The 17,625-nt window shown below is 36.5% G+C and overlaps 1 protein-coding gene across 1 annotated transcript in view; it reads left to right on the top strand.

The window, feature by feature from the left end:
* The window catches only part of smurf2 (SMAD specific E3 ubiquitin protein ligase 2), a 203,916-nt gene that overhangs the window by 155,862 nt on the left and 30,429 nt on the right, over positions 1-17,625 (top strand). Inside the window, exons 12-14 of the mRNA XM_061973879.2 lie at positions 5,116-5,317; positions 15,881-15,984; positions 16,045-16,159. Of these exons, the coding sequence (XP_061829863.1) occupies positions 5,116-5,317; positions 15,881-15,984; positions 16,045-16,159 (421 nt within the window). The remainder of the gene's footprint in view (positions 1-5,115; positions 5,318-15,880; positions 15,985-16,044; positions 16,160-17,625) is intronic.

Raw genomic sequence — 17,625 nt, forward strand, 5'->3', positions numbered from 1 at the left:
CTAATGTCAAGTATCAAAGAAGAGAAGAATAAGTGATTATTACATTTGAACAGAAGTGTAGATAGAACATGTTCAAACAGAAAAAACAACAGATATTAACAGTAAATAAACAAGTGGATTAATAATCCATTTTTTACAGTTTGTCCTTTATAATGTGTACAAAATAATAGGTGTATAAATGACACAATATGTTACTGCAGACTAATTAGGAGTCTTTGTTTGTTTACTTACTACTAAAAGACAAGTTGTCTAGTATGTTGACTATTTTATTTAAGGACTAAATGACAATAATAAACATATGTTTCATGTACACTAACATTTTTTGTTCAAATAAAGACAATAATGACATTTTTTGTGGTCCCCTTTGTTTAGAAAAGTATCAAAAAACATCTTTGTACCGAGCCAACCTTAGTATTTAGTTACCAAAGTTCTAACAAGTAGATGTTTTCTTGCCTTTTTGCTCTTTCTTCATATTTGTACGTGGTCTACATGCGTCATACTTGCCAACCTTGAAACCTCCGATTTCGGGAGGTGGGGGGTGGGGGGCGTGGTCAGGGGTGGGGCGGGGCGTGGTTGGGGGCGTGGTTAAGAGGGGAGGAGTATATTGACAGCTAGAATTCACCAAGTGAAGTATTTCATATATATATATATATATGTATATATATATATATATACAGGTAAAAGCCAGTAAATTAGAATATTTTGAAAAATTTGATTTATTTCAGTAATTGCATTCAAAAGGTGTAAATTGTACATTATATTTATTCATTGCACACAGACTGATGCATTCAAATGTTTATTTCTTTTAATTTTGATGATTTGAAGTGGCAACAAATGAAAATCCAAAATTCCGTGTGTCACAAAATTAGAATATTACTTAAGGCTAATACAAAAAAGGGATTTTTAGAAATGTTGGCCAACTGAAAAGTATGAAAATGAAAAATATGAGCATGTACAATACTCAATACTTGGTTGGAGCTCCTTTTGCCTCAATTACTGCGTTAATGCGGCGTGGCATGGAGTCGATGAGTTTCTGGCACTGCTCAGGTGTTATGAGAGCCCAGGTTGCTCTGATAGTGGCCTTCAACTCTTCTGCGTTTTTGGGTCTGGCATTCTGCATCTTCCTTTTCACAATACCCCACAGATTTTCTATGGGGCTAAGGTCAGGGGAGTTGGCGGGCCAATTTAGAACAGAAATACCATGGTCTGTAAACCAGGCACGGGTAGATTTTGCGCTGTGTGCAGGCGCCAAGTCCTGTTGGAACTTGAAATCTCCATCTCCATAGAGCAGGTCAGCAGCAGGAAGCATGAAGTGCTCTAAAACTTGCTGGTAGACGGCTGCGTTGACCCTGGATCTCAGGAAACAGAGTGGACCGACACCAGCAGATGACATGCCACCCCAAACCATCACCCAACCATGCAAATTTTGCATTTCCTTTGGAAATCGAGGTCCCAGAGTCTGGAGGAAGACAGGAGAGGCACAGGATCCACGTTGCTTGAAGTCTAGTGTAAAGTTTCCACCATCAGTGATGGTTTGGGGTGCCATGTCATCTGCTGGTGTCGGTCCACTCTGTTTCCTGAGATCCAGGGTCAACGCAGCCGTCTACCAGCAAGTTTTAGAGCACTTCATGCTTCCTGCTGCTGACCTGCTCTATGGAGATGGAGATTTCAAGTTCCAACAGGACTTGGCGCCTGCACACAGCGCAAAATCTACCCGTGCCTGGTTTACGGACCATGGTATTTCTGTTCTAAATTGGCCCGCCAACTCCCCTGACCTTAGCCCCATAGAAAATCTGTGGGGTATTGTGAAAAGGAAGTTGCAGAATGCCAGACCCAAAAACGCAGAAGAGTTGAAGGCCACTATCAGAGCAACCTGGGCTCTCATAACACCCGAGCAGTGCCAGAAACTCATCGACTCCATGCCACGCCGCATTAACGCAGTAATTGAGGCAAAAGGAGCTCCAACCAAGTATTGAGTATTGTACATGCTCATATTTTTCATTTTCATACTTTTCAGTTGGCCAACATTTCTAAAAATCCCTTTTTTGTATTAGCCTTAAGTAATATTCTAATTTTGTGACACACGGAATTTTGGATTTTCATTTGTTGCCACTTCAAATCATCAAAATTAAATGAAATAAACATTTGAATGCATCAGTCTGTGTGCAATGAATAAATATAATGTACAAGTTACACCTTTTGAATGCAATTACTGAAATAAATCAAGTTTTTCAAAATATTCTAATTTACTGGCTTTTACCTGTACATCCTGAAAATTTGCAAACAAAACTGTGTTTAGATAATTGACACTTCAAACTTGCATAAATAAATCTTTAGGAATATAACATAACTTGGCTTCTGAGAGTTTCAAAATGTAATGAATAAAATGCTAAAGTTGTTGATAAACAAGCAATTAGTTTAATAATTAAATATGGTCATTTTAAATGAACTATTATGATAATTTAAAATTAATTATTTCAAATATGTTTATTTTAATGTATAATTCTATGGCTGGATGTAATAAGGAGTCAGAAAAAATACAAATAAATAAATAATTTTGATATTTTTAGCAAAATATAGTAAAAATGTATTTCGTTTTTGTTTTTTTTAATTAGTAAATATATTTATTTTTAGGTAAGATAAACATAATAATATAATTTATCTCTAGTCTGGATGATTTACCGTATTTTCCGCACCATAAGGCGCCCTGGGTTATAAGCCGCGCCTTCAATGAACGGCATATTTCAAAACTTTGTCCACCTATAAGCCGCCCCGTGTTGTAAGCCGCATCTAACTGCGCTAAAGGAATGTCAAAAAAACAGTCAGGTAGGTCAGTCAAACTTTAATAATATATTAAAAACCAGCGTGATGTGGGCGCGCATGGAGTCGTATATCAACATGGACGGAGCTGCGTGAAAAAAGCCACCCGGCCTCTTCGCGTAAACTTAAACTTACCTTAACCACTCGCTCATCTTTTCTTCATCCATCCCTTCGAGTTAGCTTTTATGATGACGCCGGCTGGAAAGGTCTCTTTTGGCAAGGTCTTCCTTTTGAATATCACCATGGGTGGAAGTTTCTGGCCATTAGCATGGCAAGCTAGAACCACAGTGAAGGATGACTTCTCATTCCCTGTGGTGCGAATATTCACCGTACGTGCTCCCGTTGTATCCACAGTGCGGTTCACAGGAATATCAGTTGCTGTGAAATAGTAGTCCGTGTGCGGATGGAGAGATTGCGTCTTTTCATGAACCGGATCCCTGTCGCTTAGTAGGAGCCATTTTGTGGTCTTTACAGATGTAAACACACAAAGGAAATGAAACGTACGGTGATATCCGCGCGCTTTTTCTTCTTCTACGCGGGCGGGTGGTTGCTTACAGTAGAAGAAGAAGCGCTTCCTGTTCTATGGGGGCGGGTGCTTACCTTGGCGGTTGCTTGCGTAGAAGAAGAAGCGCTTCCTGTTCTACCGGGAAAAAAGATGGCGGCTGTTTACCGAAGTTGCGAGACCGAATTTTTATGAAAATGAATCTTAATATTTATCCATATATAAAGCGCACCGGGTTATAAGGCGCACTGTCAGCTTTTGAGAAAATTTGTGTTTTTTTAGGTGCGCCTTATAGTGCGGAAAATACGGTAGTTCTTGTCACCCTGTTGTCCTCCCGTCGTGAAAAAAGGCTGTCCTCACTCAGGTCCGCATGGAACTGGAGGGGGCGTGGCCTCCAGCTCCGGCTGAAAATCGGGAGATTTTCGGGAGAATATTTGTCCTGGGAGGTTTTCGGGAGAGGCGCTGAATTTCGGGAGTCTCCCGGAAAATTCGGGAGGGTTGGCAAGTACGACATGCGTACATACCCAAGTGTTCGCTGTCGGGTTGCATTCCATTGGTGTTTCAGAGCACCTGTTGTCATTTCTCCGCCCTACAAAAAAGGGTTGTCCCTAGGAGTGTAACGGTACGTGTATTTGTATTGAACCGTTTTGGTACGGGGGTTCCGGTTCGGTTCGGAGGTGTACCGAACGAGTTTCCACACGGACATATTAAGTAGCGTAACGCACGTTGTGTAAACAATGCACACCGAGGCACAACACACGGCATGCTAGCAGCTAACGGGCTAGGATAGACTGACCATACGTCCTCTTTTCACCGGACATGTCCTCTTTTGCGGAGTTTCTTAAATGCCTCAAATGTCCGGCATTTTGAGTTAGGGTTGCGTGTATTTTCAATGTACGTTCAGGGTTAAGAAGGGGTTAAAAACAAAACAAACAGCAGCATTGGTGAGGGAGGGGCAGAGACAGAGACAGAGAGAGAGTTATGATAAACGCTCTGCTTTTTATCCATAGATTTATCACATTTAATTTTTTATTATATATAGCAGGGGTGTCAAAAGTGTGCCTCGGAGGCCATTTGCGGCCCACAGCTAATGTTTTAAAGGCCCACGGCACATTCTAAAAATACTATAAAAAACATAACAAAAGTTAAATAAAGAAGCTTAAATGTAATTTAGAAAAAGTTGCAATGTTGACTAATAAAACAAAGCTGTTTTTTTTTCCTTTCAAACTGTCATTGCTCAAAACATAATATTGAATCAAAATCAATGTTATTATGAATTATTGACCTATCCAAGGTTCCCATTACTTCACATCAAATATTACACTAAGAAAAACATTTTCGGTGGAAGATTTTGCAAATTTGGTAAATAAATAACCCAAAAATGTATATTTTGTTGTTTTCTTACTGTACTGAAAATGAACCGAACTGTGACCTATAAACCGAGGTACGTACCGAATTGAAATTTTTGTGTACCGTTACACCCCTAGTTGTCCCTATACCAATATTTTGGTACTGGTACCAAAATGTATTTCCATATTTTTCTAAATAAAGGGCACCACAAAAAATGTCATTATTGTCTTTATTTGAATAAAAAATGTTAGGGTACATGAAACATATGTTTATTATTGCTTTATTATTCCTGGGGATTGGTACTTTTTAGAGGTGGTCTAGTACTGAATATGATTAATTAGTACCGCGGTACTATACTAGTACCAGTATACCGTAGAACCCTACTACAAAGTGACACAGTGGTCTTTCATAACATTTGTTTGCTTCCTGTGCCCCCCCCCCAGTCGCCAGAACCAGCTGAAGGAACAGGTCCAGCAGGCTCCGGTGTCCCCGGGTCAGCTCCCAGACGAGTCGGAGTGTCTCACGGTGCCCAAGTACAAGAGAGACCTTGTCCAGAAGCTGAAGATCCTCCGACAGGAACTCTCCCAGCAGCAGCCACAGGCCGGCCATTGTCGCATCGAGGTGTCCCGCGAGGAGATCTTTGAGGTGAGCCAGACTTCCTGTTCTTCAAAATAAAATACTTCTCTCCGCTAGTGATGTGCCGATCGATACCGATATATCGTTACCAAGATCTTTATGCTCTAATATCGATCCTCAAATCAAAATATCGATACTTTAGTTCAGGGCTGTCCAGCATTTTCCACACTAAAAGGTCATATTGATGTTTTTTTTATTTAAAAAAATGCTAAAAACAAATGACTAAGTATATTATTATTAATTATTAGTTACAACATTTTAACTTTTTCTCATTACTTACCAATTAAAGTAAAAATAGAGTAAATAATTAGAAAATGTTGATGGGCCTGCTATCTGTTAGCACTTTAATGTTAGCATGCTAACAGTAACAAGTGTCACATACCAGGATCATACATTGGTCATATTCAAAGTCCTCATGTGTCCAGGGATGTATTTACTGACTTTATAAACATAATATGAATTAAAGAAAAGAAAATTATTTTGTGACTATAAAAAAATATCGATGTAATCACAGTAGTATCGACGAGATACGCTCCTGTACTTGGTATCATTACAGTGGATGTCAGGTGTAGATCCACCCATGGCATTTGTTTACATTGTGACGGCGGTGAGCTATTGTATCCTCCTACGGTGTGTAGTGAAGCATGTTTAGCTATTCCTCGTCCTCCAGTGATAGTGCTACTTGTAAGAAACTTACTTTATTTGTCGCCACGGAGGCCAGGATTAGTGATTTAGAAGTAGCTAAAACACTGTGGATGGATGTTAGCCATGTCTTAAAGCAGCTCTTCCTGAGGGTGTTTCAGTGTTATAACTTCACCTTTATCTTGACTTTTTACACCAAAATGCGTCCATTCTCCCTTTTCTGTCTACACACTGTGTCTGCTTGTAAGTACTCTGTGTGTGTGCGCTGCCCAACATGCTCCTCTGCTCCTAAAACCAGCAATGTCATGACGAGAAAATAAATAAATGGTGAAGCGGTACTTGTCAAACAGAGTATAGTACAGTTTTTGATTGATTAGTACTGTGAGACTATATTAGTACCGGTCTGAAGGAAGACATGTTAGTTGTCTGAGAGAAGGCGGGTATGGCACATGGCTGACGCCTTCATGACTTGAAGGTGATAAGACCTTCCTGTTGCCCGCTCGCTCTGAAGGGTGTTGTTGTCGTCTCATGACTGACTTTATTATTACAACTCATCCACTTTGAATCAAGCTGCCCTTAATACACCACACCATCACCCCTGCAACTACATGAGCTGTGAATCATCCAATGCTGACACAATTAAGAATAGTTGGAATGTTGAAGAGTTTGAATTTCCAGGAAAAAATGGAATTTGGTGTGGAACTTGGGAAAGTGATAGTTTGAATGTCCAGGATGAGTGGAATGTGTTGAAGGAGGAATGGTTTGAATAGGTGGAAAAATGTGGGAGTTGTGCAACTTGGAAAAATGTCCCATTCGTTTCAGTGGGAACTTCCTGGAAATTTGGGAATTTCAGGAAAAAGAGGGATTTTTTTTGGAAAATGATTATGAGCATGAATGTCCTGATTGAGCTGAATTGGTTGGTGTTGGAATTGTTTAAATCGGTCAAGAAATGTTGAAGTAGTAACAGTTTTTTAATTGAGAAATGGTATTATGGAATTCCGGGAAAACAGGGAATTTTTCCATTTCAAAAAACAACTTAATTTTTTCTCCTGACTAAGAGGAATGTTTTGACGGTGGAACGCTTGAAATGGGTTAGAAAATGTGGAAGGAGTAGTCGACAGAAAAAAAGGGTTTAAAGAAAAGGGAATTCCTGGAATTATTTTGAACTTAGAAAAGTGATAGTTTGAATGTCCAGGATGAGTGGAATGTGTTGAAGGTGGAATGGTTTGAATAGGTGGAAAAATGTGGGAGTTGTGCAACTTGGAAAAATGTCCCATTCGTTTCAGTGGGAACTTCCTGGAAATTTGGGAATTTCAGGAAAAAGCGGGATTTTTTTTGGAAAATGATTATGAGCATGAATGTCCTGAATGAGCTGACTTGGTTGGTGTTGGAATTGTTTAAATCGGTCAAGAAATGTTGAAGTAGTAACAGTTTTTTAATTGAGAAATGGTATTACGGAATTTCGGGAAAACAGGGAATTTTTTCATTTCAAAAAACAACTTTGCTTTTTGTCCTGATTAAGAGGAATGTTTTGATGGTGGAACGGTTGAAGTGGGTTGACAAATGTGGAAGGAGTAGTCGACATAAAAAAAGGGTGGAAAAAATGGTTTGGGAAAAAAAAAGGTAATTCTGGGAATTCCTGGAATTATTTTGAAGTCGAACTCCAGGATGAGTGGAATGTGTTGAAGGTGGAATGGTTTCAATAGGTTGAAAAATGTGGGAATTGTGGAAGTTTGAAAATTGTTCCATTCAGTTCAATGGGAACTTCCTGGAAATTTGGCAATTTGGGGAAAAGCGGGATTTTTTTGAAAATGGTTAGGAGCATGAATGTCCTGAATGAGCTGAATTGGTTGGTGTTGGAATTGTTTAAATCGGTCAAGAAATGTTGAAGTAGTAACAGTTTTTTAATTGAGAAATGCTATTACGGAATTTCGGGAAAACAGGGAATTTTTTCATTTAAAAAAACAACTTATTTTTTTCTCCTGACTAAGAGGAATGTTTTGACGGTGGAACGCTTGAAATGGGTTAGAAAATGTGGAAGGAGTAGTCGACAGACAAAAAGGGTTTAAAGAAAAGGGAATTCCTGGAATATTTTGAACATAGAAAAGTGATAGTTTGAATGTCCAGGATGAGTGGAATGTGTTGAAGGTGGAATGGTTTGAATAGGTGGAAAAATGTGGGAGTTGTGCAACTTGGAAAAATGTCCCATTCGTTTCAGTGGGAACTTCCTGGAAATTTGGGAATTTCAGGAAAAAGAGGGATTTTTTTTGGAAAATGATTATGAGCATGAATGTCCTGATTGAGCTGAATTGGTTGGTGTTGGAATTGTTTAAATCGGTCAAGAAATGTTGAAGTAGTAACAGTTTTTTAATTGAGAAATGCTATTATGGAATTCCGGGAAAACAGGGAATTTTTCCATTTCAAAAAACAACTTAGTTTTTTCTCCTGACTAAGAGGAATGTTTTGACGGTGGAACGCTTGAAATGGTTTTGAAAATGTGGAAGGAGTAGTCGACAGACAAAAAGGGTTTAAAGAAAAGGGAATTCCTGGAATTATTTTGAACATAGAAAAGTGATAGTTTGAATGTCCAGGATGAGTGGAATGTGTTGGTGTTGGAATGGTTTGAATAGGTTGGAAAATGTGGGAGTTGTGCAACTTGGAAAAATGTCCCATTCATTTCAGTGGGAACTTCCTGGAAATTTGGGAATTTCAGGAAATTTGGGATTTTTTTTTGAAAATGATTAGGAGCATGAATGTCCTGAATGAGCTGACTTGGTTGGTGTTGGAATTGTTTAAATCGGTCAAGAAATGTTGAAGTAGTAAGAGTTTTTTAATTGAGAAATGGTATTACGGAATTTCGGGAAAACAGGGAATTTTTCCATTTCAAAAAACAACTTAGTTTTTTCTCCTGACTAAGAGGAATGTTTTGAAGGTGGAACGCTTGAAATGGGTTAGAAAATGTGGAAGGAGTAGTCGACAGACAAAAAGGGTTTAAAGAAAAGGGAATTCCTGGAATATTTTGAACATAAAAAAGTGATAGTTTGAATGTCCAGGATGAGTGGAATGTGTTGAAGGTGGAATGGTTTGAATAGGTGGAAGAATGTGGGAGTTGTGCAACTTGGAAAAATGTCCCATTCGTTTCAGTGGGAACTTCCTGGAAATTTGGGAATTTCAGGAAAAAGCGGGATTTTTTTTGGAAAATGATTATGAGCATGAATGTCCTGAATGAGCTGACTTGGTTGGTGTTGGAATTGTTTAAATCGGTCAAGAAATGTTGAAGTAGTAAGAGTTTTTTAATTGAGAAATGGTATTACGGAATTTCGGGAAAACAGGGAATTTTTTCATTTCAAAAAACAACTTTGCTTTTTGTCCTGATTAAGAGGAATGTTTTGATGGTGGAACGGTTGAAGTGGGTTGACAAATGTGGAAGGAGTAGTCGACATAAAAAAAGGGTGGAAAAAATGGTTTGGGAAAAAAAAAAGGTAATTCTGGGAATTCCTGGAATTATTTTGAAGTCGAACTCCAGGATGAGTGGAATGTGTTGAAGGTGGAATGGTTTCAATAGGTTGAAAAATGTGGGAATTGTGGAAGTTTGAAAATTGTTCCATTCAGTTCAATGGGAACTTCCTGGAAATTTGGCAATTTGGGGAAAAGCGGGATTTTTTTGAAAATGGTTAGGAGCATGAATGTCCTGAATGAGCTGAATTGGTTGGTGTTGGAATTGTTTAAATCGGTCAAGAAATGTTGAAGTAGTAACCGTTTTTTAATTGAGAAATTGTATTATGGAATTTCGGGAAAACAGGGAATTTTTCCATTTCAAAAAACAACTTTGCTTTTTGTCCTGATTAAGAGGAATGTTTTGACGGTGGAACACTTGAAATGGGTTAGAAAATGTGGAAGGAGTAGTCGACAGACAAAAAGGGTTTAAAGAAAAGGGAATTCCTGGAATTATTTTGAACATAGAAAAGTGATAGTTTGAATGTCCAGGATGAGTTGAATGTGTTGAAGGTGGAATGGTTTGAATAGGTGGAAAAATGTGGGAATTGTGCAACTTGGAAAAATGTCCCATTCATTTCAGTGGGAACTTCCTGGAAATTTGGGAATTTCAGGAAAAAGCGGGATTTTTTTTGAAAATGCTTAGGAGCATGAATGTCTTGAATGAGCTGAATTGGTTGGTGTTGGAATTGTTTAAATCGGTCAAGAAATGTTGAAGTAGTAACAGTTTTTTAATTGAGAAATGCTATTACGGAATTCCGGGAAAACAGGGAATTTTTCCATTTCAAAAAACAACTTAGTTTTTTCTCCTGACTAAGAGGAATGCATACCTGCCAACTACTCCGGTTTTCCCGTAAGTAGTACGGTTTTCATCAACCTATTCCGGGTTACGGTTGCAGTGATAAAAAATACGGTTTTTCATTAATTAAAAAAAAAAAATTTTTTTAAAGTTTTATTCACGAAAGCACGTAACAACAATGACAATCGACGCTGCTTCCCGTAACTTCCAACGAGCCATTCCGAATGCCATGCGCGAGGCTATTTATAGCACCGCTGCCAAGCACGAGGCACCAGTTGCCATTGTTTCCAAACGAGCGAACGATCATGGAATCAGCCGGAGAAAAATGGCAAACGAGTCTTAAACCGAAAAGAAAACTGCAGTCATTCCGTGAAGAATATTCAAAAGCCTATCCGGGAATAATTATCCGTTCCAAAAAGGGTGAAAACTACGCGAATTGCACCTTGTGCAGACAAGATCTTTCGATCGGACACGGAGGAATTAGCGATGTAAAAGACCACGTTGGGACAAAAAAACACAAGTCTAATGCCGTTGTTGTACCGAAATCTGTTACCCATCGGAATTTGTAACTCCAGGGGGCGATGTTCCCATGGCGTTTGTTTGATGGTTAAACGGCAAGCCCAAAGAGGAGGAGAAGAAGAACGCTTGCGTAAATGGCGTAAACTATCCTTAATGCTGAAACGTCAGTTGTCAGAATTTCAGCATTAATAATAACAATGGACTCATACTATAATGAAAGTAAGTCATTGATTTCCAGAATATGTGTCATTTATTAATGCTGAAATTCTGGCAACTGACGTTTCATTCCATGATAGCTTTTAATCCGGAAAATGTATGTGTGTGAGAGAGAATCAACAGCTGATACAATGGACTCATACTATAATGAAAGCAAGTCATTGATTTCCAGAATATGTGTCATTTATTAATGCTGAAATTCTGACAACTGACGTTTCAGCATTAAGGATAGTTTACGCCATTTACGCAAGCGTTCTTCTTCTCCTCCTCTTTGGGCTTGCCGTTTAACCATCAAACAAACGCCATGGGAACATCGCCCCCTGGAGTTACAAATTCCGATGGGTAACAGATTTCGGTACAAGTGGAAAACTTTCAACGTTTTTCGTCGCCCAAACAGATTCTTTGGATGTGATAAATGCCGAAGTTTTATTTACGGAGGCAATAATTGAGCAAACAAAAAGGTAATGACACCAATGTTATCTATTGGAATTGTTTAGTACTGTTATACTGTTAAAAGTGTTTATACTATTTATGCTTTCAAGTCCAAGTTGAAGAAATCTTGTTAAATGTTGACAGCATAACTACCAAAATACAGAAGTATGTCCTTAATATTTTTGCAGTGCTATTTCTGTTGAAAAGTTCAAATGATTACATTAGAGATGTGATGTGCCACTTTTCAAGTGTCTGATGGCTTCAATTCATTTTCATGAATTTTTCATATTTTGAATTCTTTTGAAAGGCTTACAAAAAAACTACATTTGAATTGTAATTCCATGCTATTGACAGGACTATTAATTTTAATGAAGTTAGCTTACCATGTTTACAGTATGATCATTGTGATAGAAATGTGAATTTTAGGCACAGAATATTTTTTACAATTGAACAAGGCAGTAGATTATACAAGCTTGGACAGAAAGTTAATAATGACACCAATTTTTTTTTTAATGGAATTGTTTAGTACTGTTTTACCATTTGTTTACTGTAAAAAGTGTTTATACTGTTTATACTTTCAATGAACAAATTGAAGTCTTGTGAAAGGTTGACAGGATAACTGGCATTAACTGTCAAAATAATTTCAAACTATTGAAGTTAGCTTACAGAATAAACATGTCAATCAACCCATATGATTTTTGCTGTAATATTTTTGTTTTGAAAAGTCACTGTGACTGATAGAAAAGTGATGGTTTTAGCAACATTTTAACCTGTCTGAATGCTAATAATCATTTTGCGTCGGGGGGCGAAGCCTGAACCCCCCACCAGGACTTTGTCCTGGACCTACCGGGGCCTGCGGCCCCTGGACCCTGGCTACTAGGTTTTTCTGATTTCAAAAGTTGGCAGGTATGGGAATGTTTTGACGGTGGAACGCTTGAAGTGGGTTAGAAAATGTGGAAGGCGTAGTCGCCATAAAAAAGGGTGAAAAAAGACAACACATGATGTAAGTGTCTATATTAGCCTACTATCAAAATGACTTAAAAAGTCTTATATAAGTGTTATAATGAAGGCAACACATGACGTAAGTGTCTATATTAGCCTACTATCGAAATGACTTTAAAAGTCTTATATAAGTGTTATAATGAAGGCAACACATGATGTAAGTGTCTATATTAGTTATATTAGCCTACTATCAAAATGACTTTAAAAGTCTTATATAAGTGTTATAGTGAAGACAACACATGATGTAAGTGTCTATATTAGCTATATTAGCCTACTATCGAAATGACTTTAAAAGTCTTATATAAGTGTTATAATGAAGGCAACACATGATGTAAGTGTCTATATTAGCCTACTATCAAAATGACTGTAAAAGTCTTATATAAGTGTTATAATGAAGACAACACATGATGTAAGTGTATATATTAGCCTACTATCAAAATGACTTAAAAAGTCTTATATAAGTGTTATAATGAAGGCAACACATGACGTAAGTGTCTATATTAGCCTACTATCGAAATGACTTTAAAAGTCTTATATAAGTGTTATAATGAAGGCAACACATGACGTAAGTGTCTATATTAGTTATATTAGCCTACTATCAAAATGACTTTAAAAGTCTTATATAAGTGTTATAATGAAGGCAACACATGACGTAAGTGTCTATATTAGCCTACTATCGAAATGACTTTAAAAGTCTTATATAAGTGTTATAATGAAGGCAACACATGATGTAAGTGTATATATTAGCCTACTATCAAAATGACTTAAAAAGTCTTATATAAGTGTTATAATGAAGGCAACACATGACGTGTCTATATTAGCCTACTATCGAAATGACTTTAAAAGTCTTATATAAGTGTTATAATGAAGGCAACACATGATGTAAGTGTCTATATTAGCCTACTATCGAAATGACTGTAAAAGTCTTATATAAGTGTTATAATGAAGGCAACACATGATGTAAGTGTCTATATTAGCCTACTATCAAAATGACTTTAAAAGTCTTATATAAGTGTTATAATGAAGACAACACATGATGTAAGTGTCTATATTAGCCTACTATCAAAATGACTTTAAACGTCTTATATAAGTGTTATAATGAAGACACACATGATGTAAGTGTCTATTTTAGCCTACTATCAAAATGACTTTAAAAGTCTTATATAAGTGTTTTAATGAAGACAACACATGATGTAAGTGTCTATATTAGCCTACTATCAAAATGACTTTAAAAGTCTTAAATAAGTGTTATAATGAAGGCAACACATGATGTAAGTGTCTATATTATCTATATTAGCCTACTATCAAAATGACTTTAAAAGTCTTATATAAGTGTTATAATGAAGACAACACATGATGTAAGTGTCTATATTAGCCTACTATCAAAATGACTTTAAAAGTCTTATATAAGTGTTATAATGAAGGCAACACATGATGTAAGTGTCTATATTAGCCTACTATCGAAATTACTTAAAAGTCTTATATAAGTGTTATAATGAAGACAACACATGATGTAAGTGTCTATATTAGCCTACTATCGAAATGACTTAAAAAGTCTTATATAAGTGTTATAGTGAAGACAACACATGATGTAAGTGTCTATATTAGCTATATTAGCCTACTATCAAAATGACTTTAAAAGTCTTATATAAGTGTTATAATGAAGGCAACACATGACGTAAGTGTCTATATTAGCCTACTATCGAAATGACTTTAAAAGTCTTGTATAAGTGTTTTAATGAAGACAACACATGATGTAAGTGTCTATATTGGCTATATTAGCCTACTATCGAAATGACTTAAAAAGTCTTATATAAGTGTTATAGTGAAGACAACACATGACGTAAGTGTCTATATTAGCCTACTATCGAAATGACTTTAAAAGTCTTATATAAGTGTTATAATGAAGACAACACATGATGTAAGTGTCTATATTAGCCTACTATCAAAATGACTTTAAAAGTCTTAAATAAGTGTTATAATGAAGACAACACATGATGTAAGTGTCTATATTAGCCTACTATCAAAATGACTTTAAAAGTCTTAAATAAGTGTTTTAATGAAGACAACACATGATGTAAGTGTCTATATTAGCCTACTATCGAAATGACTTTAAACGTCTTATATAAGTGTTATAATGAAGACAACACATGATGTACCGGTAAGTGTCTATTTTAGCCTACTATCAAAATGACTTTAAAAGTCTTATATAAGTGTTATAATGAAGACAACACATGATGTAAGTGTCTATATTAGCCTATTATCAAAATGACTTTAAAAGTCTTATATAAGTGTTTTAATGAAGACAACACATGATGTAAGTGTCTATATTAGCCTACAATCAAAATGACTTTAAAAATCTTATATAAGTGTTATAATGAAGACAACACATGATGTAAGTGTCTATATTAGCCTACTATCGAAATGACTTTAAAAGTCTTATATAAGTGTTTTAATGAAGACAACACATGATGTAAGTGTCTATATTAGCCTACAATCAAAATGACTTTAAAAATCTTATATAAGTGTTATAATGAAGACAACACATGATGTAAGTGTCTATATTAGCCTATTATCAAAATGACTTTAAAAGTCTTATATAAGTGTTTTAATGAAGACAACACATGATGTAAGTGTCTATATTAGCCTACAATCAAAATGACTTTAAAAATCTTATATAAGTGTTATAATGAAGACAACACATGATGTAAGTGTCTATATTAGCCTACTATCAAAATGACTTTAAAAGTCTTATATAAGTGTTATAATGAAGACAACACATGATGTAAGTGTCTATATTAGCCTACTATCAAAATGACTTTAAAAGTCTTATATAAGTGTGGCCAAAGGTATAGATGTGTGTGTCCAAGTTAAAGGAAACATCTTCTTCTTGTGGATTTATTACAATCTTTGCAAGCTGTGTAACATTTGCTGTGGTCTGGAACAACATGGCACACAAACAACTATCATAAATACAGCCAATATTACATACAGATAATGTAAATATAAATTAAATACACAGAGGACATAAGTAAAGGAAATTAAATGAGGCCCGATTAGCACTCCACACAAGTCAATAACATCAACAAAGATCACCTTTGTGCATTCACGCACAGTATAAAACGTTTGGTGGACAACATGAGACGAAGAAGGAGTGGCATAAAACACGCCTTTCTGTGGCAGCGTCGGAGAAAGTTGTACATGTAAACAGACTATGGTGAGTTCAAGGACCGCCAAAATTAGTAGGACAAACCGGCGCTCACTAAATCCTCTCATCAGTGATGCATGTTTAATATAAACACTGGGATTGATAACAATTAGGTGTCATGTTTGTCCTCCTACACAATCCATGTTAAAAATCTATTTTTATCCATTTTCACACATTTTTGAAAAAGGGAGCCACTAGGGCGGCGCTAAAGAGCGGTGAGGAGACTCTGACACGGAGGATGTGTGTGATTGCCCTGCAGGAATCCTATCGGCAGGTGATGAAGATGAGGCCCAAGGACCTGTGGAAACGGCTCATGGTGAAATTTCGTGGGGAAGAAGGACTGGACTATGGAGGCGTGGCTAGGTGAGATGGTTCTAGTCCACGACGACATTAAACTGGACTAAACTGTACCCGTCTGTCTAGAGAGTGGCTCTACTTGTTATCACATGAGATGCTGAACCCGTACTACGGTCTCTTCCAATACTCCCGAGACGACATCTACACTCTGCAGATCAACCCAGACTCTGCTGTCAACCCTGTGAGTTCTTTCTAGAACATGCCTTGTTGCTATGGAGACTGATGGAGAACCAACATTGTGGTTCTGGTATTGAAACTGAACCCGGTCCTTTAGACCAGAGGTTCTACAGCTTTTTTCACCAAGTACCAAACACTTGGCTCTCATGGTACCACCATGATGACATCATTAATATACAGTAGTGTAGTAGATCTAAGTATTCATTAAGTACCACCATAATGACAACATTAAATACAGTAGTGTAGTAGACCTAAGTATTCATTAAGTACCACCATAATGACAACATTAATATACAGTAGTGTAGTAGACCTAAGTATTCATCAAGTACCACCATGATGACATCATTAATATACAGTAGTGTAGTAGACCGAAGTATTCATTAAGTACCACCATGATGACATCATTAATATACAGTAGTGTAGTAGACCTAAGTATTCATCAAGTACCACCATGATGACATCATTAATATACAGTAGTGTAGTAGACCGAAGTATTCATTAAGTACCACCATGATGACATCATTAATATACAGTAGTGTAGTAGACCTAAGTATTCATTAAGTACCACCATAATGACAACATTAAATACAGTAGTGTAGTAGACCTAAGTATTCATTAAGTACCACCATGATGACATCATTAATATACAGTAGTGTAGTAGACCTATTAAGTACCACCATAATGACATCATTAAATACAGTAGTGTAGTAGACCTAAGTATTCATTAAGTACCACCATAATGACAACATTAAATACAGTAGTGTAGTAGACCTAAGTATTCATTAAGTACCACCATAATGACATCATTAAATACAGTAGTGTAGTAGACCTAAGTATTCATTAAGTACCACCATAATGACAACATTAAATACAGTAGTGTAGTAGACCTAAGTATTCATTAAGTACCACCATGATGACATCATTAATATACAGTAGTGTAGTAGACCTAAGTATTCATTAAGTATCACCATAATGACAACATTAAAATACAGTAGTGTAGTAGACCTAAGTATTCATTAAGTACCACCATGACAACATTAAATACAGTAGTGTAGTAGACCTAAGTATTCATTAAGTACCACCATAATGACATCATTAATATACAGTAGTGTAGTAGACCTAAGTATTCATTAAGTACCACCATAATGACAACATTAAATACAGTAGTGTAGTAGACCTAAGTATTCATCAAGTACCACCATGATGACATCATTAATATACAGTAGTGTAGTAGACCGAAGTATTCATTAAGTACCACCATGATGACATCATTAATATACAGTAGTGTAGTAGACCTAAGTATTCATTAAGTACCACCATGATGACATCATTAAATACAGTAGTGTGGTAGACCTAAGTATTCATTAAGTACCACCATAATGACATCATTAAATACAGTAGTGTAGTAGACCTAAGTATTCATTAAGTACCACCATGATGACAACATTAAAATACAGTAGTGTAGTAGAC

The sequence above is a fragment of the Nerophis lumbriciformis genome, linkage group LG22, assembly GCF_033978685.3.
Source record: "Nerophis lumbriciformis linkage group LG22, RoL_Nlum_v2.1, whole genome shotgun sequence".
Lineage (NCBI taxonomy): Eukaryota > Metazoa > Chordata > Actinopteri > Syngnathiformes > Syngnathidae > Nerophis > Nerophis lumbriciformis.